At 38.4% G+C, this 23,311-nt stretch overlaps 3 protein-coding genes across 6 annotated transcripts; 1 reads left to right on the top strand and 2 right to left on the bottom strand.

Moving 5' to 3' along the window:
• Window positions 1-362: 362 nt before the first annotated feature.
• On the bottom strand, window positions 363-11,343 carry LOC307131474 (uncharacterized protein). Of its 2 annotated transcripts, none has more exons than XM_079825141.1 (8): window positions 10,730-11,343; window positions 9,834-9,944; window positions 8,913-9,023; window positions 8,560-8,673; window positions 6,175-6,366; window positions 5,827-5,983; window positions 1,227-1,415; window positions 363-996 (listed from the first exon to the last, which is right to left on the bottom strand). In XM_079825141.1, the coding sequence occupies exons 1-8, from the start codon at window positions 10,908-10,910 to the stop codon at window positions 816-818; spliced, it is 1,236 nt and encodes a 411-aa protein (XP_079681267.1). In that variant the 5' UTR covers window positions 10,911-11,343; the 3' UTR covers window positions 363-815. The 2 variants fall into 2 exon arrangements, with proteins under 2 accessions (XP_079681267.1, XP_079681268.1); XM_079825142.1 differs by having other exon boundaries at window positions 9,834-9,938; window positions 10,730-11,212.
• Window positions 11,344-14,613: 3,270 nt separating this feature from the next.
• On the top strand, window positions 14,614-16,256 carry akip1 (A kinase (PRKA) interacting protein 1). 3 transcript variants are annotated; one of them, XM_079825411.1, is made up of 5 exons: window positions 14,614-14,736; window positions 14,850-15,052; window positions 15,130-15,210; window positions 15,298-15,411; window positions 15,598-15,993. In XM_079825411.1, exons 2-5 carry the CDS (start codon window positions 14,900-14,902, stop codon window positions 15,739-15,741), a joined length of 492 nt encoding a protein of 163 aa, XP_079681537.1. In that variant the 5' UTR covers window positions 14,614-14,736; window positions 14,850-14,899; the 3' UTR covers window positions 15,742-15,993. The 3 variants fall into 3 exon arrangements, with proteins under 3 accessions (XP_079681537.1, XP_079681535.1, XP_079681536.1); XM_079825410.1 differs by having other exon boundaries at window positions 14,617-14,736; window positions 14,877-15,052; window positions 15,598-16,255; XM_079825409.1 differs by having other exon boundaries at window positions 14,614-15,052; window positions 15,598-16,256.
• cUnh11orf16 (chromosome Un C11orf16 homolog) lies at window positions 15,216-17,732 on the bottom strand. Its single transcript, XM_079825408.1, has 3 exons — window positions 17,628-17,732; window positions 16,965-17,540; window positions 15,216-16,341 (listed from the first exon to the last, which is right to left on the bottom strand). The coding sequence occupies exons 1-3, from the start codon at window positions 17,650-17,652 to the stop codon at window positions 16,124-16,126; spliced, it is 819 nt and encodes a 272-aa protein (XP_079681534.1). The 5' UTR covers window positions 17,653-17,732; the 3' UTR covers window positions 15,216-16,123.
• Window positions 17,733-23,311: the final 5,579 nt, after the last annotated feature.

The raw sequence follows: 23,311 nt of genomic DNA, 5'->3' as shown, positions 1-23,311 counted from the left end.
ATATTTAAAAAGATATAATCAAATAAGTTGTGAAAGTGTTACTGAAAATGTTGAGACATATAAACTGACCTTTTCTGGCTATGAGATCAATTTTCTTGTTCGATGTCCGTTTTCTTCTCTCTTCTTGACAGATCTTAAATATATCAGTTCTTGTTCTGTTGTGTCAATGTAAATGAAGTAAAATGATTTGAATTTCTGTGCTGGATCATTGAGCACATATAGTGTCAACCAACTAAAATGTAAATGAGCAAATTTTGTTTCTCCACATCTGTTCTGGTTTTCGAAAAAAAAAAAACATATAGCACATTTGACCCAAATAGACAAGGTCATATCGACTCAAACAAAGACACAGGGAAAACAGATCATCCCGACAATTTATTACAAATGAATCAGTGTGTTTAAAGTGCAAATTTTACAGCTGGATTTTAAGTTAACAAATGTATATATTCTAACCAAGACTGCTGTTTTACAACACATTATGAAATGGGTAGTAGTTGGCCACCTCAAACTATTTATGTGCAAAAAAAGAAAGAAAAATATTTTGGTTTTATTTTCTTACAATATCATCAAAACATTTATTTACAGTTTGGTTAAATTAAGTATATCTTTAGTGCTATCAGTTAGAGATCCGACAAGAATAAACAGGTCCAGGTATATTTACAATATAGCAAATATTAAAAGATATCATCAACATTAAAAATATCAAAGTGCTTGTTACGCCGACCCGTTAAATCTGCCCACCACGGATGTGCAGGGTTGTTTGAATTGTCTTGGCCACATTCAGTGCTGCTGATGGTTGCATCGTTGAGACAAGTCTATGGGTGGGTGACGGAAGGAGCGTGTGGGGTATTGTTTTTGGGAGGTGTAGAAATCTGTACGTAAACTGGGGTGGTAGAAGAAGTGGAGGGGCTTGGCTCATTTTGAACCCTCTGGAAAACAAAGGCTGGGTGGTATGGATATGTGGCATGGGGGCTTCTCAGCAGACTCTCTTGACTCCTGTGTAGAAAATCATGGAAACTGAATTACTTCTTGTATGTCTTATGGCTTTACACATCCTCCCACATATGATCTAATACCAGAAAATGTGGTGTGGTTATAGCGAGTGGGCTAGGGTGTGGGTTTCAATACACGTAAGAGGCCTATTGCTGTTGTAAGTGTACTGTGAGTCTCTGTGGGGAGAAAATTAGCTAAAGAAGCAAATATATTTTTTCAATGATTTTCCTTACCTCTCATACCCTCTGTTCTCATAGGCTCTGACGACCTCGGAATAAACAGGACTACCAGGAGGCAGCGGTCGGTCTAGACGCTGGGACAGGCTGAAGAGTTTAGGCGGGGGGAATGCCTCCCAGTCTAGCTGTTCTCTCTCTAGCCAGGACGGGCTCCTCCGAGACCTAGAGCTCCGTGTTTCTCTTCTCCTGAAGGTGAACAAAGAAAGTACCAACACATTTAGTATTATGATTGTTTAAAGGTGCAGTGTGCAATATTTATGAGGATCTATTGACAGAAATGCAATATAATATACCGGTACATAACTATGTTTTCAGTGGTGTATGAAGACCTTACAGTGTTTCCCCTACCATTGGCGGCCCGCCCTCCCAAAACACCCCCCCCCCCCCCCCCCTGAATGAAAGACAAAAAATATTTGTCTGTAAGTATTCATGCCCTCAGTTTGCTACTCGCGAAGCGCAGCAACAACACACATAAGCACGGCGGCCATGCACGCGTCTCACAGCGCGCGAATATTCACACAAAATTATATCAAAATGACTGTCTTGTTGAGTATCATCGTAAACGTAGTCGGTTAGGTCTTTTAAATGAACGTAAACATGGAATTTGCCAGTCACTGCCAGCATTTATGGTCATTTTCACAAGTTTCATGGCCCACAGAATATCTTGTAGGCTATGAATATCTAAACATGCAATATATCAAAAGAAAGAACAGACCCACTGTTTTATTCTAGAAAATCACGTTTTTGTAAAAGACTAACGTTACGTCTGAACGATGAACAAAACATGTTGTAGATCGAGTCCATCAATACCCCAAAGCTTCGCAGTCCTGTAACTCGTCCTGGGTTGACATTTCATTCAATAACATCAGGCAGTTGTGATTTATATGCTGTTTAATGGTGATGATCGTGTTATTTACATATGCATCTGCTTACATATGATATCGCATGTTGCTGCTTCTTCGGCTGTGTTTTGATCAGGAGATTGTGAACACATGGAAAGCCGGAAAATATTGTCATTGGCTATATAAATATTGAGATAACAAAAGACCAAAAAATCACTCTGCTCTTGACTAAATAACTTTTAATAAGTGTTAATCTATATTTATATGCAGTGACATTTTTTGTACCTGACAATCTAGTTTAGACCTACATGAAAAGAACTGTTTATTTCAGTTGTATATGTTTGTTCTGCTGTATTTATTTGTTCTTTTGCTCGTAATTTGATTATTTGTTCTTATTTTATTACTGACTGTCTTTAACAATATAAAAAAAATTTGGATAATAGTTTTTAGATTCATAACCTTATTTAAGCTTACATGGCTCAAAAACAATACTAGGCCTATTTTATTTTATTTTATTTATCAGTTTTTTTGTGGTGGGGCCAGTGAAAATTCTGTCAGGGCAAGTAAAAATTTGAACCCCTGAAAAAAATCCTTAACATTGAGTCCTGAAATATATCATTTAACCAAGGTCATTTTAATAGATGGATGGAGTCAGTTCCCTAATGTTTGACAACCAGAAAGTGTCCAGATATTTCTTAGTCTAACGCCCGTTTCACACATACTCCGTCTGCAGTGCGTATGCGGTGCGTGTTGCGTTGCGTATGCGGTGCAGGAGCAGCACGCGCTGTTGTGCTTTCATATATGCTGCGTTTGCAGCGCGCAACTGATCCGCGGTTGTACCACAAACACAGCATTTATTCATTATTATTTTCATTTCAAATCCAAAAGTTGTTACTGAACATGGCTTGTCAGAATTGCAATTCTCTTTGTTTACACTTTCATAGATGTCACGTTTTAACGTAGTACATTTAAACAACGTTTTATTCAATTCATTACTTTATATTTATATAGCCTATATAACTTTATATAGCCTATACTTTAGCTCACACAAGTGGCAAAACATTGAAATATAACTTATAGCCTATAAACATTTTAAATTAGAAACTTACAATAGAAACAGCCGACTCTCGTCTTCTCTTTCGTTTTTAAACCCTTTTAAAAGCAGGTCATAAAGACCTTTTTGTTTTTCCACCTCCAGGAACGTACGTGCTCTTCATTATTTCAATTTTTTTAACCTAAATGCCAGGTAAGGTGTCGTTTCCTTGCTTTACCCGAGAAAAAAAAGCCATGTGTTGACTTTGAAACAGAGTATATTTTAAATGACATACATCTGTGGTAAAATTACTAGATTTTCGTGTCAGTACATGTTTATTTTAAAGCGAACATTGTGCTGTCACTTTAATTACGCAGTGCAGCACAGCAAAAAATAGACTCGGTACGGAAACGATCGCCGGACTGCTGCAGACGCAACGCACATGGAACGGACTGACGGACAGCATCCGCGCGCAGTGAGTAAGCTGTAATCCGTTAACATGGGTACGGAAAAAAATACGCACCGCATACGCACTGCAAACGGAGTATGTATGAAACGGGCGTCAGTCTTAATTTTGTCTTAATGTAGAGGTGCAGTAAGCGATTTCTCAAAAACGTTGTCGGACTGAGCGCCACAACAATCATGTAGCCAATCAGCATTAGTGGGCGTGTGATGATGGGGGAGAGAGAGTGAGCAAGAGGGAGATTTAAAGAAAGACATGAGATGAGATGAGAGACAATCAATACAAAAGAGAAAATCTCAGAGGAATATCACTTGAAAAAGAAGGGTTATAGTCAGGCAAGAGCTTTAGGACCCGCATTATAGAAAAGCTTTCCAGCACTAGAGAGACCTCCGTGGGAAGGCCTGAAAGCAGACGCCAAGTTTGTGTTGTTTCTGCTCCTTACGTGAGTTGTGGTTTCACAGAACCAAGAAATGCTGTTGTTGTAATTGTAGCTATAGCAACAGGACTGTTTTGAGTGTCATTGTTTGTCTGGAGCTGCTGCCGACTAACAACCAATTCTTGCTTGTATTTACTCTTGTGTACTAGGGTGGCCATATGTCCGGATTTTGGCCGGACCCGCCCAAAAACCCGCATAAAAACCCGCTCTAGAATCTTTATTGGGATGCAGCAGCATAGCTTCTAATGCCGTAAAATCTCTGGTCAAACAAACGATTGGCTGAAAGCGGTGTGAAATAAATATCTGATATATCATTGGTTAGAAATGTAAACAAGCCTCCACGATGTGCTGGCTACGTCATATCATAACGTTAACATACCTCATTTAATCCGGAATGGATAAAAGAGCTCAAATTTATATCAAAAAGCACACAATGTGTCGCTGTGAAGTGGACGAACAGTTAAGGGAAAGCCGCCATTGACCGACATGCCAGCACGGAAAAACATAAAAGTAACCGACGAGCCGCAGGTAGCTACGTCTTCCCTTAGGTAATTTTTTCGAGAAACAACATCACCTCAGGATGACAAACTCTCCACGGCAGAGCTTTGTAAAATCTATCATAATCATGCAGTCAAGCATCACCAGTCATACAGCAATACATATCCAAATCATCTGGCACAGTATGTGTATTTGATGTGTATTTATTTATTTTTCGCATTCATTATTTGTTTATTCACGCATTTCTGTTATTTCCAGAAGTCCAGAAATGTTATGTTTTCAGGCATTGTGAACTTTGCAAGACTGTATCACGATACCATTGATATGATGGACAAAATTGTATTGTAGTTGTGAGTACACCAGAATCCTATGCAATTATTCTTGCGTCTCTCAATTCAAAAAGTGTCTAAATTATTTTTGGTGTTATGGAAATGGCCACCGTAGTACTGTACGTACATTTTTTGTACTTCCTTGTCGTTCGTTTCATCATCTTCCCTGTATTTTTCATGAAGCGATATTTTTCTTCGCTTCCGCTATAATAAATAGACATCCACTCTTGCATTGCGTGTGTAACGGAGGCCAGCTAGTGAGAGCTGTGCAGGTAAACCTCAAGAGGCGAACGCGGTGATTAGCGTCTTTGTTCAGTGCGGGCGGTAAAGTGTTTGTGAATTTTGGAGGCGGAGCAATGAAGAGAGGGGTGGGTTTGTTTGGGTTGTTTTCAAATATCAACAGTGTTCAAAAAGGATTTTGGGAGATTGCATACTGCACCTTTAAAAGCTAACAAACTCATTTTTGTAAAATGCTTTACTTTTTTCAAATTGAAGACAAACATATTCAAGATATTTTTCTTTATTTAAAATAAAAGCCACTTGATTTGATCATTTGATATGTAATGCAATTAAATGTACACATTCATCTTTAAAGGACAACTCCGGTGAAAAATGAACCTAGGGGTAATTAACACATGGTTACCGAGTAGATCGTTCTCTGGGATGCGTTTTCATGAAAATCGAATGTAAAGAGTTTTATCTCTAATAACAGATTAGCTTATAATACTCTATGGGGCATAGAATAAGTCAAATTAAATCGCTAGTTAATACCACTAACAAGGCTCAAAATAGCCTCACACTAACGCGGTAGCATAATGAGGGTCCCTACATGCAAACCGAAGCATTGAGGACTTTGTAAGTGTACAAACAGTTTAATAAGAAGATACTTTATAAAGACAGTACATTACGCGTATACAGACAGGAGCCATCTTGGAAAACAAATTTTTTTTTTCTTTAAGATTTTGATTGAAAAAAATCTTAGTTTTTGTGACTAACCTGCTTCTGCCCATCCGATGCTTTTCCTTCTTTTTCCTCATGCGCTCTTGACAACAGCAGACGATGAAGCACACAGTCATGACGAGGATGACCACCCCGCTCACTACAGACACCAGTAAAGCAATGCGAAGTCCCTGGTCATTTGGCCGGGGGATACCTGAAAAAGAAAATAGTGTTGGTTTCACCAGATATGGTAGCCAGTTATATTAAAACTGAGAGAAAAACGGTAAATATTCTTTAGATATTTTATATCTAAACACAATCTTACAGATTTTATGTGCTTACATTTGGGGGAAATACATCAATTTGTCTATGACATTATGAAAAGAAATTGAATGGCTGCCCTACTCTCACAGACTGGCAGGTAGCTGCTCCATCGTGGGACGCCTGCATGCAGGATGCATGTGATTTTCTCATAGCCAACCAGCTGGTAGCCCTCCTTACACCAGAACACAAGCATAGAGCCCACAGACACCCCTGTGCCGTGCTCCACATAGTATGATCCCCGTCGTGGGGGAAGCACAGAAATACACGCAAGCCCTGTAGGAACACAAGGACAGACAGACGTGTAGATGGATATGATCAGAGCAAAGACTTTGAATATTTTGCGATGTGTTAAACTGTGTAAATTGACTCATGACACAGGCCTGAAATCCTTTCAAACCAGTAAATGGATCCTCATGAAAACCTCTGTGGAGAATGATTGTCTCATTCCGGTTGTTTTGCATATGTTATAGATTTTGCCACGTGCATCTTGCTGGAGACGTGTTTTTCTTTTTGCATTGAGACATCTCACACATCATCCTGTGGTGAACCACAGTGAATTTTGATTATTGTGTAAATGTCTGTCTTCTATTTGCATAGTGTTCTGTGACTATATGTTTCTTTGTATATGTGCCATCATATCAGTCACTGTTTTCCCATCCCAGCTCACTATCAAATACTCCTCCTCCCTCTAGTTCCTCCCTATTTCTGGAGTAGTAACTGATTAAATAAAGATAAGGCCCTTTATCAAATATTGATTAATTCCACACGGTTTTCCTATTATCAAAAACCTCTGAAAGTGCATTTACGCTATCTGCTGTCAGACTTTATTGAGCACAGGTGAGGAGAAATTGTGTAAAGTGCTAAGTGCTATCCATCCATCTGTATCTGTCTACTCTATCCATCTATCTATACCTTTACAAAAAAGAAGCTTATTCAAGTGTGCTATTAGTATACTTCTTTTAAATTAAAAATAAGAAAGTATACTTTCAGTCTACTTTTTATATAGGCTACGTCTCAGAAATATAGTCAAATCAAGTATACTTGACTTATACTGACAGAAAAGTCTAAGAATATTTGGTACTTGTACTCAGTCTTTTGATCAAGATGTAGGCTAGTTAAAAATATAAATCAAGTATTCTAAGTAGTTGTGTTTACTTTTTCGATTGTGTAGCCTATTACATATGCTGTCCTACATAAACTTACATTGTTTGAAAATATTGATTTATAAAGAAAACAGATGTTCCTAATTCCGAGTATCTGAATTTTGGTGTAGGCTTGTCCACTGGTAGTGTACACAGGAATTGACTTCAAATCTACTTTACTCTTTCCCCGCCATAGACTGGATTTTCCGGATATCCATGTTTTCATACATTAGGGGGCGCTATTATGCATATTCTAGTACAGAATCTCCGGATCAAAACACAGGTGAAGAAGAAGCAGAAACAGCAAGCAATATGTTAAATAACGCGATCATCAACATTAAACATCATATAAATCAAAACTGCCTAATGTTACTTGGATAAACCGATGAAGAGGTAACAGCTGTGAAGCTTTGGGAGTGTTGATGGACTCGATCTACTCTGTCTGTGTTTTGATCATCGTTCTGAAATCCATCCGGATGTAATCTTTGACAAATGTGATTTTCTCAGCTTTATGTTTACATTTTTTTTGCTTTTTTTAAATGAAACTTACCCGCATTCAAGTGTTGATAAAAAGGATGCATGAAGCTAGAATAAAATGTTGGAAGCGTTAAAGAACAGTTAAAGGTACACTCTAAAAAAAAAAAAGGTTCTATATTGCACCAAAAATGGTTCTTGGCTCGTAATCATAGGGGAACCTTTTTTAGTGCTATATAGCACCAATTTTGGTGCTTCAGTGGTTCTTCAGCGGTTCTTCAGAGGTTCTTCAGCGGTTCTTCAGAGGTTCTTCACCAGTTCTTTGACTAAGGTGCTATATAGCACCTCTGAAGAACCGCTGAAGAACCACTGAAGCACCAAAATTGGTGCTATATAGCACTAAAAAAGGTTCCCCTATGATTACGAGCCTTTTTTTTTAGAGTGTATATTTCAAGTATTAAAAAATTAATACCTGAACGGGAACATAGTAGTATACTTTAAGTGCAAAAATTAAGTGTGCTTTCATAAACTAAAAGATGTGCTACAAGAATTAATATAGTAAACTTGTCTACTTACACTCTACAGATGCAGTACAAATGAGAAACGTAGTTTTAAACTAGTTGTGCACTTAAAGTTTACTTCTGTTACACTTAAACGTATACTTTTATATACTAAAAAGTGGGCCAATTTAGTTGAAATAGTGCACTTAAAAAGTATACTACTAGTACACATTGATATTAGAATACTTGCTACATAAAGTTGAACATAACTTTAATAAAATGAACTTGATGTTTACTTATTTTTGTAAGGGTATCTATCTATCTGTCTGTTTGTCTGTAGTTGTTCTCACCTGTATTGTTATTGATGGGTGAATTTGTAGAGTCATTCTGGTGCTTTGGAGTGGTTGATTGTGCTGCATTACTTGCATCAGAGGTGGTCATGAGCATAATAGAGCTCACCGAGGCTGAGTGTGGAGAAACCACAGATATACAATATAATAAAATAAATACATAATATCAAATATATACATTTGCTATCATGAGCCACATGAGAACCCATAACTTATAATATTATTACCTGATGGTTAAATCCCAGAATTGAATAGCTTCATGTTTTGTCAGTTTTTTATCAATATATCTGCAGTTGCATATCTGTCTGTCGGTCTATCACATGCCTGTCGATCTTTCTGTCAATTGTTCTTACCTGTGTTGTTGCTGGGTGGATCTGTAGTTTCAGTCGGATGTTCTGGATTGATTGATTGCTCGTCAGTGGTTGGATCAGAGGTGGTCATGAGCAGAATGGGTCTCACTGAGGCTGCGTGAATATGTGAAAACCACACAATCAGTCCACCACACACAACCCAGTGTGTGAAGTTTTTGTAGCCTAAAATACCATGTAATGTAGCAGAACAATTTATAATTGTCACATAATGTCTGTCTGTCTGTCTGTCTCTGTCTGTCTATCCCACACTGTCTGTCTGTCTATCCCACACGGTCTCTGTCTATCCCACACTGTCTGTCTGTCTCTGTCTGTATATCCCACACTGTCTGTCTGTCTATCCCACACTGTCTGTCTGTCTCTGTCTGTATATCCCACACTGTCAGTCTATGCCACACTGTCTGTTTGTCTGTCTGTCCAACACGGTCTGTCTGTCTATCCCACACTGTCTGTCTGTCTCTGTCTGTCTATCCCACACTGTCTGTCTGTCTCTGTCTGTATATCCCACACTGTCTATCTATCCCACACTGTCTGTCTGTCTCTGTCTGTATATCCCACACTGTCAGTCTATGCCACACTGTCTGTCTGTCTATCCCACACTGTCTGTCTGTTTCTGTCTGTATATCCCACACTGTCAGTCTATGCCACACTGTCTGTCTGTCTATCCCACACTGTCTGTCTGTCTCTGTCTGTATATCCCACACTGTCAGTCTATGCCACACTGTCTGTCTGTCTATCCCACACTGTCTGTCTGTCTGTCTCTGTCTGTATATCCCACACTGTCTGTCTGTCTCTGTCTGTATATCCCACACTGTCAGTCTATGCCACACTGTCTGTTTGTCTGTCTGTCCAACACTGTCTGTCTGTCTATCCCACACATTCTGTCTGTCTATCAATTGTTCTTACCTGTGTTGTTGCTGGGTGGATCTGTAGTTTCAGTCTGATGTTCTGGATTGATTGATTGCTCGTCAGTGGTTGGATCAGAGGTGGTCATGAGCAGAATGGGTCTCACTGAGGCTGTGTGAATATGTGAAAACCACACAATCAGTCCACCACACACAACCCAGTGTGTGAAGTTTTTGTAGCCTAGCACACCATGTAATGTAGCAGAACAATTTATATTTGTCACATAATGTCTGTCTGTCTATCTATCCCACACTGTCTGTCTATCTATCCCACGTTGTCTGTCTGTCTGTCTATCCCATACTGTGTGTCTGTCTGTCAGTCTATCCCACACTGTCAGTCTATCCCACACTGTTTGTCTGTCAGTCTATCCCACACTGTCAGTCTATACCACACTGTCTGTAAGTCTATCCCACACTGTCTCTCTGTCTATTCCACACTGTCTGTCTGTTAGTCTATCCCACACTGTCGGTCTATCCCACACTGTTTGTCTGTCAGTCTATCCCACACTGTCTCTCTGTCTATCCCACACTGTCTATCTGTCAGTCTATCCCACACTGTCTCTCTGTCTATCCCACACTGTCTGTCTATCCCACACTGTCCCTCTGTCTATCCCACACCGTCTGTCAGTCAGTCTATCCCATATTGTCTCTCTGTCTATCCCATACTGTCTGTCTGTCTGTCTATCCCACATCGTCTATCTATCCCACACTGTCTGTCTATCCCACTGTCTGTCCCTCCCACACAGTCTGTCTGTCTATCCCACATTGTCTGTCTATCCCACACTGTCTGTTGTCTGTCTATCCCACAGTGTCTCTCTGTCTATCCCACATCGTCTGTCTGTCTGTCTATCCCACTGTCTGTCTCTCCCACACAGTCTGTCTGTCAATTGTTCTTACCTGTGTTGTTGCTGGGTGGATCTGTAGGTTCAGTCTGATGTTCTGGATTGATTGGTTGCTCGTCAGTGGTTGGATCAGAGGTGGTCATGAGCAGAATGGGTCTCACTGAGGCTGCATGAGTGTGGGGAAACCACACCGCCAGTCCATACACAACCCAAAACAAAGACCACACTGACATCATGATCAAAGGCCCCAAGGGGCCACAGCACAAATATCAAAACAGCTGATATGTCCTGAGGTGATCACAATACTCCGCGAAGCAAGCTAAACATTACTGATTATAATCCATTCATAGTGCCACGTGAAGGAATATCACAAATAGCTTCTTTTCCTAAATGTGTCTGTGAATATCCAAGCTCATCCAAGCCTATGCCCATAGCTCCTAAAAATGGCAGCTCCTTCTCGGTTTCCCCTGCTGTATTAAGCGTAGGCTTCCTTGTGTGTGTACACAGCATCTGCTCTGCCTGTCCGCTCACTGCTACTGTTATCCTACAGCATACAGTGAGGCAGTCAAGGCTCTTACATAACATGAAGTGCACGTGTGTATGTCATTTTGTGCACTCTTAAATCCCCGATCTCATCCCTCCAGTAACTCGTGCACGCTCTCTCACTCTATCTCTCTCTCTCGGGACACTCGAGGGTGAATCAGGGCATGTGGCTATGTGCATGTGAGCCTCTGTCACATATCTGCAGAGAGAGAGTGAAAAGAGAGCCACAATCTGCACGCACATTTATATACTCAAATCAACATGTTGACTTATAATGTGTCACAATTTCTTGTGCACCCCAAAGCACAATAAACATGTGTGTGTGTGTGTGTGTGTGTGTGTGTGTAAACAGAACGTGTGTGTTGCAGAAGATGGTGTTTATAGATGGCACGTGGACCCAACACCAGTATGGTTGAATGAATTCTGTTCATTTGGATGAGCAGAGGGTTTCAGTCTCAGTGCAGAGAGCCTGTTAGACTGTGTGGGACGTGTTTGAATGCTATTGAGAGGTTTCCTCACTGCATAACACTGAAACCGTGGTAACAGTGTCACGATTGATATATATCAGTATTACGGATATGCATTCAATGCAGTCCCCCCACCCCATCTATGGTCTGTCTTCCTGTAGAATGCCTTATGAATGTTTGATAAATCACAGAGCAGCCACAGGATAGATGTGTTCCCAGAGACACAATCAAATAACAGCTCCCCATGTTTCAGCTGCATTCAGTGAGTTTGTTGCATCCTTTAATTTTTTTAAGCATTGAACACTAATTCTTTACTTGTTGTTGATGCAGTACGCTGTGTTACTCACATGTCACATGTCCTGTTAATCTATGACTGGCTATGGATGTCAAATAATTACTAAGCATCTGCCCTATTAATCCTTTAAGCTTTAAAATGCTTCCATGCATTAAAATATTTGGTGAAATAGGTTTCAAATCTTGTAAAGACAATTCTCTGGCTTTTAAGAGATACTTTGATTATATTTCTCTGATATCTAGACTCTGAAAATAAGGAACTAATAATATAGTCATTGGCCATCAAGGATGATTTTTTTGAACAATTGCTATAGGATCCATTGCTCAATACGTAAGTCACTTTTTCTACTCTTCACACAGTTCTCCTTACCAACTTTCAGCTTGGCACAGCAGTTAATTTCACATTCAAAATGCCCTAAAACTACTAAATCGCTTTATACATCAGAGGTGTCCAAACTTTTTTTAAAGGGGGCAAGATTCGATGTTGTGGACACACCTGGGGGTGTATATATAAATTTATATATATGCACACACAGACCACAAGCTCTTCAGCGTTGCTGTTAATGTTGTGGTTTCTGGAAAAAAACAGCCACGTGATCGTTCCTTCTGCAAAAAAGCCATTTTTTCATGCTTTTCAAAAGTATGTTTTTGTCATTCTGTCAACTGTTTGTGCCGATCATTATAAAGTCATATCATTTTAATCAGTGATTTTTTTATAGCATCTTAAAGGCATAGCTACCATGTGTCAAAGCTATTGTGTCAAGCTATTGTGTCAAGCTAGCATGTAAGTTTTATCATGGCTGCACTCTAAAAAAAAAAAGGTTCTATATCCTCCTGGGACCCAGAAAAAAAAAAGTTTTTTGAATTTAGTATTTTTTTATGTCATTACATTGTTTAGAGCATAAGAAACAAATGGAAAAAAAACATTTTTGAAAAATGATATTTTATTCATATGTTATGATATGTCCTCTGTAGTTGACACCAGGACTGAGTTGTTAAAAAAATTAAATGACATGAAATTGCATGTATAGGCAAAAACAATGGGATTTATTTTTAATTCATCAATCAATTTTTAGGTTTCAGGGTTTTTTTTAAACAAACTTTATTTAAAGATGATTCTGAACTATGTTATGAAAGATATAATGAAATGCATTCATATACCATTTTACTTTATGAAATATGTGGGTAAAAATGACAATACTTGGATTTTCCCATTCAATACAATGTATCTATTCACTGCATCTAATTTGCATATTAATGTGTTCTTGGTGCAACATGTAATGAAAAAAGAAGTGTAATAATGGGAGGAAAAATTGGCAACATTTTCAAAATAATATCTAATATTTCATAGGAATATTGATATGTAATTTCTTTCCCTGTTCACTTGTTATGTCTCCAAAATGCCTGATAAACATGATTTAAATCCTGGTGTCCACTATAGTGGTCATTTATGAAATCAATGCCCTGTTCTGTAACAGAAAGTCATATTTTGATTAGAAACCCCATAACATTTTCCTGAGATGTTGATTTATAACAAACAATTTGAAAATTAATCAGATTTAAATTATAATTAAAAAATATGATCATATTTCCATAAGAGTGCTCAACATTAATGTCAGCCATTTTTAAAGACCAAGAAGAAGTTGTTGTCCTGGTGAAACCTCCAAACATTTGGTATCCCTGCAAAGCCCCGAATGTGCTCTTTACTGGACATCCAGACTGTGACATGTGACATGTATGATGTCAGAGAAATTCACTAAAATATAATGTCCACTACAGTGGACAAAAGTCTATTCTTGGGTCCCAGGAGGATATGGCACCAAAAATGGTTCTTCATCGTAATCGTAGAGGAACCACTTTTGGTGCTATATAGCACCATATCTTAACATGTTCTTTAAATAGTGGTGCTATATAGCACCTTAGTCTAAGAACCTCTGAAGAACCGCTGAAGAACCACTGAAGCACCAAAATTGGTGCTATATAGCACTTAAAAAGGTTCCCCTATGATTACGAGCCAAGAACCATTTTTGGTGCCATATAGAACCTTTTTTTTTTAGAGTGTCAGTGTAGGGACAGTTGCAATATGCTGTGACAACAAAATTATTTCAGTGAAATGATTTTGATTTTTAAAAAAATATTTTGGTAGTTCATGGTTGTTAATTGAAAATGTTTTTTATTTGACTGTTATCGTTGTCTTTATGAAGACCCTGTCTGTGCACAAATAAAATAAAGAACTTGCAAAATTATGCTGAAGATTTTTTTTTTTAACATTTTAATGAATGTTGCAACTATCCCTGTGGACTGTTGCAACCTTCCCCTCTTATAGGGTCAGTTGCAACATTTGACTGTCAATTCAAGTATAAATTGTAGGTTATCATAATGTATATTATCATAATGTAGCCTACGCATGTTACAGTGGTGGCTCTCCACAAAATATCTCTGAAAATAGGCTCTCTTTTCGAAATTATCTGTAGCTGACAGATAATTTTGGTTTTCCAATACAAACAGTCTCTGAGAAACTGAAGGAGCCGTCCCCCACTAAAGTAATGTCGCATTAAAGCACGGACAAAAGACTCCATTTCCCAGTAGCGTCACTAGCGTGAGAGAGGAGGAAATGCATTTGAACTTTCACTTTAGTGACACACCCACTGACAATTGACAACATACAGCGGCAACAGTTTGAGAGTTGTTGGACTAAATGCGGCGATCAGTTTTTAGATTTCAACGAACAAACAGATATTTTGGGCGCCATTTGATCGTAAGTTTTGCGTTTAAAATTATGACAAATTGTATAAGTGTATGTTCATATATTTGCCATGCGCTTAACATTTTGGAGAAAAATCAAATAGGCTAACTTCCGCTAATCAATAGGTGTAATATTGGTCATATTAACTCCAGTGCAGTCCAGGACGCTTGTGTACATGGCCTGTGAATCCTGGCTGGAGTCTTCCCTGCGCCGTTCGTCTAAACTCGGTCAGGAGGTGTTGGAAAAGGCAAAACGGCGGTCTATTAGCAGCTCAAGTGCAAGACCAAGACCATCACCCATGTTCAGTCGCTATGGGAGGGACTCAGAAGTGAGTACATACTCAATTCCTATTAGTTAGGTCACTAAATAAATAACATCACTAATTATTTTTGTCCTGTGTTACAGAGAGACATTTCCCATTCAAACTTGGACCATGCTTTTGCTACTATAGTGGAGTACATGTCTGAAACTACGAGACAGTGCCAGGTGGGGGGAAAAAAAGCATTATTAATTTATTTACTTTAACTGTGTTGAGATAAGAATTAGAAGAAACGGCCTGTGTTTCTTTAACAGAAGTTTTATAAGACTGTGCACCTGGCTCAGCCCAATGAGCGAGAACACATCTGTCGCTACCATTCACAGCAGATGTTGAGGGAACAGAAACAGAATGCTACTGCAGCCGTCAATGTAAGTATTGACCGTACCAACAAAAAAAAAGATTTTTGGTCATATTGTATATGAACTTGAACCGTAAAGGCATAGTACAAAAGTTGACTTTGTGCAGATAGGATCATATTTTAATCAGACCATAGTTACTACATTTGCTCTGCAAATCAACTTCATCTACTGGTTCATCTACATATTTTATTGAAGGGTTCATCGGAACCAGAGGATTTCCTTATCGAAGTGTCTCCAGGAACATATACCATCACCGCAGCAATGCAGGACACAAGGCCAGAGACGAAAACTGTCCACATCAACGCAGGAGAAAGCATGAGCCTTACATTCAACCTCTGAACTATGGGTGAAATTCAATGCCTTAATTGAGGACTTGCACTAAACTTTTAAATGCACTGACTCTTCTTGATTTCTGTTTGAGTGTTCACAAGTGTTATTTTTTAATACTCAGGAATATTTATTTATCCATTTTTTTAAATTATGAATTTATTTTGAGGCATAGAAGCCGTAATGGGATTATACAGCAATTTAATTCCTCTTTGGTTATACCTCTTACAGATGTTATATTTTAATAAAATTTTGCATGATTCTACATAATAGTATTTTGTATTCAATTAGTACACCAAATATCATCCCTGTAAAAAATAAGCAAAAGCTAACTGGGAATTCTCATAACGCTTTAAACTTTTGCTGTGGAACTACTAGTTTATTTGGTGTGATGCTACAGATGCTGCAATGCTACAGATAGTGGTGATGGTGATGACTTTGATTTGGTTGATCCAAATATGTCCCTCATATTGACTCTTCGTTTTGGTGATTCACGAACCAGTTTAAATAAAGAGCTGTGATTGGTCATCATAGAGTTATCTGTAGAGCTCCCAGAATTCCCAGTGTCTCTTGGCCAAGAATGGGTTACATTTGGAGACCTGACTGCTCTTCCTGAAATACCAAGAACACTAGGTCAGTACAAATTAAATCGGTTTTGAAAGACAATAGAAATATTTTTTTTTCTAGCACTTGTATTTAGACCAAATGGTTCTAAATTACATTTTGTCTGCATACTACCGTTTGGGGTCGGTAAGATTTTTAAAAATGTTTTCAAAAGACATCTCTTACGCTCACCAAGGCTGCATTTATTTGATCAAAAATACAGCTTAAAAACAGTAATATTATGAAATATTATTACAATTTAAAATAACCGTTTTGTATTTTAATATCTTTTGAAATGTAATTTATTCCTGTGATGGCAAAGCTGAATTTTCAGCATCATTACTTCAGTCACATGATCCTGTAGAAATCATTCTAATATGCTGATTTCTTTCAGGACTTTGATGAATAGAAAGTTCAAAAGAACAGCATTTATTTGAAACCAAAATATTCTGTAAGATTATAAATCTCTTTACTGTAACTGTTGATCAATTTAATGCATCCTTTCTGAAAAAAACCAAACTTTTGAATGATAGTGTATGCAAATATACTATGTCAAATCATGATCAGTATTTGTAACGCATTGTATTTGTCCATTTTGACAGACAGCTATATTGTAAATATTTCATCATTACCCGGTTGCCTGTGCTGTGGTTCTGCAGAACCGCTTTTCCAGTGTCTCCAGGCTGGTCTGGACTCAGGATGAGTGTATGGCTTTCTCAGACAGGAAATCTCTGTGTTTATTGAGCGGCTCACCAGTTCTGGCCCCAAAGGCCTGTGTTTTTCAGTTGCAGTATCCTCCTCATTCTCATCTGAGTCAGATGATGAGGAGGAGGAAGATGAAGGCACTTGTGTCTGTTGAGAGCTCTGTAGTTCTTTCAGTTGGAGATCAACTTTCCTTTCTAGCTCTCTCCTCTGGTTGTTTAGTAGTGGAGTTGACATGAACACTGGCCAGCATCTCTTGACTGGACCGTGGAGCAGCGGAATGGAGGACGGACTGTGGTGGTTGCAACGGTGACATGGCAACTCGCAACAATTCATGGTGCTGCAGTGGGAAACCCTGTAGCAACATGGCCTGGATGAATAATGCTGAAGGTCTTTGATGATTTGCTCATGCTGAGAGGCTGGAATCCTTACTGCAAGCTCTTTGGGGACATGAATTGTCATCCCGTTCCAGAAGAGAACCTGAAGTCCCAAAAGACCTTCATCACCTTTAATGAGACAACAGATCTGAGCAAATTCCTCTGGGTTTTCAGTTATACAAGTTTAAAATACAGGTAACTTAAAAAAAAGCTTACTTTTTAGTGGATATCTTCGCTCCATGCCGGAGACAACTCTTCCAGGCCCATATCTTCTCAGATCTGGCTCACATGGTGCTAAAACGGTGTCCCCTGATACTATACTGTGCCCATGTGCACTGGCTAGATTAACTATATCAGGCTGGCAGGTTAGCTGAACTGTGTTGAATGTTTCCTTAAATGTATTTCCTTTAGGTCCAAACTTATCAAACTCCACCATATAAAGATTTCCGCTGCCCTAGAGACCGAAAGAAATGTTTAACAAACTATGATTATAAATCTATATTTTAAGTAAATTTTCAATCGATTTTGAATTAAAGAGCTGACTATATTTAAAGATACACTACCCCAAAACTGGGGTCGTTTCAAACCTATATGAGTTTTTGTCTTCTGTTGAACACAAAATAAGCTGTTTTTAAGGATGTTGGTAACCAGACAGTTGACGGCACTCATATCGACTTCCATAGTATTTTTTTTTCCTACTATGGAAGTCAATGGCTACTGTCAACTCTCTGGTTACCAACATTTAAAAAAAAATCTTCTTTTGTGTTCAACAGAAGAAAGAAACTCATACAGGTTTGGAACGTAATGACAACATTTTCAAAAGTGACTGTAAAGACTTTCATAATGTTACAAAAGATTTCTATTTCAAATAAAAGCTGTTCTTTTGAACTTTCTATTCGTCAAAATTCCGAAAATAAAGTATAATGTTTATCACTAAAATATTAACCAGCACAACAGTTTTCAACATTGGTAATAATGTTTCTTGAGCAAATCAACATGAATGATCATGTGACACTGAAGACTGTAGTAATAATGCTGAAAATTCAGCTTTGCCATCTCAGGAATGCATTACAGTACCTTTTAAAATAGAGAATTTGAATGAAATTAAATCATACTGTATTTTTTTATTTTAAAACAAAAACATAAAAGACTTCTTTCAGAAACATTCGAAAACCGTACAGACCCCAAAACTACACTCTAAAACATGCTGGGTTAAAAACAACCCAAGTTGGGTTGAAAATGGACTAACCCAGCAATTGGGTTGTTTTAACCCAGCGATTGGGTTGTTTTAAGCAAACATTTAACCCAACCGCTGGATTAAAATTAACCCATTCACTGGGTTTAAACAACCCAATTGCTGGGTTAGTCCATTTTCAACCTAACTTGGGTTGTTTTTAACAAACACAGTACCTGATGTATGATTGTCCCCAGGTAGTAAAACCCGTCTATCTCTTTCCTGGCTAACACACGGCAGCCGGAAAAAAGCTCAGCACCTCGCATTACCCTTCCAGATACACATGCTACTGTACTAAAAGGATTCATAGGCGAACACCTGGAAAGATATACATTTCCCACAATATAATTATGTATTGTTTGTATTTCTTTCCCCATTTCCAGTTAAATTAGAAAGCATACCAGAATGGTGCAGAACAGACACAGCTTGTGCAGTTGTAGTATGGGACCTGATAGAACTCCACTGAATTCCTTGGATCCTCTGAGTATGATGGATTTTGGATCAGGTCATCGGTTGAATGCAACAAACGGAGCTGATATATTATAAAACATTAGATGGTGACAAATATCTAAAGGATGGCAGTATAAGTGGTGGTCAGACAGTCACCATACAAACTTCAGTGTAAAACTTCTTACCTGATCCACAACGCCAGCTGAGCTAGGAGACATGGCATAACAGCTTCCTCTAGTGGTGGAGGTGATGCACTGCAAGAAGTCTGATATGTCGGTGTTCATGGGAGTCTTGTCATATATGTAAAATGTATGCACAGGGCGTGTCACCAGGGTTGATAATGAACCCAAGCATTGTGTAGGGTTGTCTGGGAGACCGCTGGTCACTAAATGTACAGACTGACAGGCAGGGTCAGAGAATGCTAACGCCAGTGCTGTGTGGAGGTCTCTGCCAGGACTCGTCTGTAATGTGTGGATCCAGCTCAAGGCTTCATAGACTACATCAGGAGTGCAGGGCATCATGTGAGAAGACCATGGTGTTGCCTAATGAAATATATATTATTTTTAATGGAATATTGCAGTACTTTAATCAAAATAACTTCCCCTCCCTCTTGCAGACATCTCTTCTCTGATGACGTGTTTACTGGTGCTAGGGTAGGGCATGACAACCTGTCACGCACATGAGGTCGACCAATAGCAAACCACATCAATCCAATCATTCAATCAATTTCTGATGGACAAAATTACGGAGCCCCTAAAGGGACATGGTGAAGGAAAAAAAAATATGATGGAGTCGGAGGAAAAATTGTGAATGCTTTTGTGTTTGCTCGCAAATGTTTTGCGTTCCCCCAAGAAACTTTGCATTCCCTCACAAAAATGTTTGCATTCTCGCAAAGTGCGTTAAGTTCCTTGGTGGTACGCAAAGGATTTTTGAGCGAACGCAAAGTTTCTTGGGAGAATGTAAAACGTTTTGTGAGCGAACGCAAAGTTTCTCGGGAGAACGCAAAACTTTTTGTGAGCGAACGCAAAGTTTGTAGGGAGAACGCAAAACGTTTTGCGAGTGAATGCAACTTTTCTTGGGGAACACAAGACATTGCTTATTATTTTTCCTTCCATCTAATTTTTTCTTGTTCGAGAAGCCTTTTCTCTTGGATATACGTCATAAAAGGGACGAAACGTCAGTCGCTTCCGTTTCATGCTGACTTTAATAAACTGAACCGTTTAAGATTAAAACAATAATGATTAAATTGTATTTAAAACTGTTACAAACTAAACTTACAGCATCATCAATTTAAAAGACAGTAGCGTCGCATGGACGACTATCATACACAACTTTTTTAATTTTTTAGAATATATACAAGTAATCATTACTGACATTCATGAGTTCAGAGTGATTCACTGTAAATTTACCTTGTAGGAAAAGCTGATAATGTTGAAGAGTGAGTCTCTGAGTGAAGCTTTAGTAATTAAGGTTTGGATGGTAAGATTCTTCACTGCTCCCAAAAAGGCATTCATCCCCGCAGATAAGTCCAGAATAAAGGTGATATTTCTGCTTTTACCCATGAACAAGGGAAGGACTCTTTGATTGTGAGATACCTGAGAAGACATTGTCACTCACATCGAATGATCTGCAACACAATTGAATTTGCTGTTAGTCGACTTCCCATCTGACTAGCAAACAACTCTTTTTCATCTTTTTGTTATAAGCAAAAAAAGTATAATGATTTAGAATGAAAATACACATACAAACAATTCAGTTATTCGTACCTTTCCAGACTCCAAGAACACACTTGCAAACTGTAGCAAGTTTTGTTCCAGTAATAATCCACTGAATGAAGAAGGATCTCTGTCTCTTCTGTGTACTGAGGTTGCCATAGTGAGCCACTGACCAACCTCAAACTATTAGAATGTCATTACATCCATCTAGTGGTGACAGAGGGCATCTGATGTGCATTGTGCAATTGAACATGGTGTAAGTGTTTCTAAAGGGATCGTTCTGGAGACTGGTGTTCCTCTAATCACCTAAGTCACATAAAATAATAGGAAAAAACATGCAAGTTGCTTTAATATCACTTGTCTACAGCCAATGCTTCTGAAATTAATGTAGTCAAATGTTACTAATTGTGGATCACTGAGAATGAAAATTAAGCATAAAATTGTTGATTGGCTCTAGTTTTCAAGATATGCTACTGTGTCAGTATAGTATTAACAGTCTTAAAGCTGTTTTACTGCGTAATGGCAATGTTTTGCCATTAATTCCAGTTGGTCATACAGTCCCAAAGGAAAAGTAAATGACAACATGAAACAACTTTTGAGGTGCATACACTGATCAACATCAGTGGCAGCTTTGTGGCAATTTGAAGGTTGTTGCTCTTTTGCTTGGTCTGCAGACTGGATACGCAAGTGCTGTTTTCTCTACAAAAGGGATATTCGTGCAAGAGATTCCCATCATGAAAGATTGGCCACTCCGACAGTCATTGGAGCCTGGGAGAAAAAGCCCACTTGTTGAATGAAGGAAGATTTTGTGACCACCCTTACACATCAAGCTGGGTCTGATGAAAAACTTTGTCAAGGCCGATACATAAAAAATAAGCTGCGTTCAAGCACCTTTCAAGTAGGTTAAGAGCTAAGAGGTTAATCTAAGATAAAGGAAGATCTTTGCTGGTCCTCAGATTTGTGAACATCTTTGAGATGATGCATTTGATCATTCAATGTGTGGCAAGGAAAAGATGGCATGGAAAGCCTTCCAGTTATTGGCAAAAGATTTGATCAGAAACAACAAAGCAGACAACTAGGTTGTTGGTGGAAAACCTCCTTAAATCACACAAATGCCTTGGTTGCAACATGTCACTAAAGATATATTTCTTGCACTCTCATCTAGATTCTACGAGCAAGATGTGCGATTTCACCAGGACATTGCAACAATGGAGAAACGCTATCAGGGCAAATGGAGCCCATCAATGCTAGCAGACTATTGCTGGACAGTGACAAGAGTTCTCTATTTAATGAATACAAGAGAGAGAGAGAGGCCAAGAAGCGCATTGTAGACACTAAATAGGACTACATGTTTTTTTGCCTTTTGTTTCATAGTAAATTTTATTTATATAAAACATTTGCTGATTTGCTAAAGTGTTACATAAATAGGACTGATGAAAGGTACTATATACACAATATACATAGTAAAATGTAAATGGAAACAGTAGACGATCAGTTGGTCATATTTGAATTCAGGACATAGCTGTACGAATACGAAGCTGCACCAGTTATATAAAAAAGGGCTGAAACTGTTAAAAATGTGTTTGATTGCTTTGAAAGAAATGCCATTTGAGATCCTGCACCAGAAAGGGTCACTTGAATCTGATTTCAGCGCTATGACGTCCATCCCAATGATAGACTCTCAGTCCAAAAATAGATTATGTGCTGTCATCCTCTCTTCCACAGAAGCTGAAATGTGAAGAGAACACTGAGGTGAGAAAAGTTGATGAAAAATACATGTTTTGGAAAAAGGACCCAACTTTGACAGACAGAAAAATAGAAATGTTGCAAAGGTAAAAAAATAAAATAAAATAAAAAAGGTAGCAAAAAAAGTAGCCCTTTGGACATTTGCATGTGTCCAGCAAAAGGTGACTTGATACACATTGTAATGGAATACACATTTGTTATGGTATAAAACTTAACTGTATGGTCAAAACTTTGGTTTTTAGATTGTTTTATGATTTTGAAATAAGTATCTTATGCTCACAAAGGCTGTACTTTTGGATGAAAAAATACAGTAAAACAGTAATACTGTGAAATATTAAACTAATAACAAAATTTATAAAATGCACTTCTGACCATATCATTATTGTGAATGCTTTGAAAAGGCATTAGAAATTGAAAATTATTTTTAGCATAAAAAAACGAAACTAACAAGACATAAAATTAAGCATGGTAAGAGAAAGTACGTCATTCTGATACAAAACTTCATAATTTCAAACGGGGTACTCCGCGTTCTCATTGAAAAAAGGGAAGCCTTTCTACTGCACTGCATTGCCCATGCATCCTCACTCCGGCCATGACATAATGCAATTCAAAATGGCTACCAAGCCTTCTGTGACACACTGTACAAATGTGCTGTTATAAAACACATAAAACCACTTGTCAAGTTATAGCGTTCAAAAAAATGTACACAGAACCCGCGGCATCTATCCGCCAAATGAATATGTCATGCCCAGACG

Source organism: Gobio gobio, assembly GCF_949357685.1.
Source record: "Gobio gobio genome assembly, chromosome: 9".
Lineage (NCBI taxonomy): Eukaryota > Metazoa > Chordata > Actinopteri > Cypriniformes > Gobionidae > Gobio > Gobio gobio.
This window is presented reverse-complemented; position numbering and strand designations above follow the sequence as displayed.

Excerpts from the sequence above, each read along its gene's own strand:
- cUnh11orf16 (XM_079825408.1), bottom strand. The coding sequence starts at position 17,652 with ATGGAGCGAAGATATCCACTAAAAA. Across the intron at positions 17,541-17,627 it reads GCGAAGATATCCACTAAAAA|GTGATGAAGGTCTTTTGGGA; the intron begins GTAAGCTTTTTT and ends GTCTCATTAAAG. Across the intron at positions 16,342-16,964 it reads ACCACAGCACAGGCAACCGG|GAAGAGCAGTCAGGTCTCCA; the intron begins GTAATGATGAAA and ends TTGGTATTTCAG.
- akip1 (XM_079825409.1), top strand. The coding sequence starts at position 14,900 with ATGGCCTGTGAATCCTGGCTGGAGTCTTCCCTGCGCCGTTCGTCTAAA. Across the intron at positions 15,053-15,129 it reads GCTATGGGAGGGACTCAGAA|AGAGACATTTCCCATTCAAA; the intron begins GTGAGTACATAC and ends CCTGTGTTACAG. Across the intron at positions 15,412-15,597 it reads ATGCTACTGCAGCCGTCAAT|GGTTCATCGGAACCAGAGGA; the intron begins GTAAGTATTGAC and ends ATTTTATTGAAG.
- LOC307131474 (XM_079825141.1), bottom strand. The coding sequence starts at position 10,910 with ATGATGTCAGTGTGGTCTTTGTTTTGGGTTGTGTATGGACTGGCGGTG. Across the intron at positions 8,674-8,912 it reads TCCACCCAGCAACAACACAG|CCTCGGTGAGCTCTATTATG; the intron begins GTAAGAACAATT and ends CTCCACACTCAG. Across the intron at positions 997-1,226 it reads GAGAACAGAGGGTATGAGAG|GAGTCAAGAGAGTCTGCTGA; the intron begins GTAAGGAAAATC and ends TTTTCTACACAG.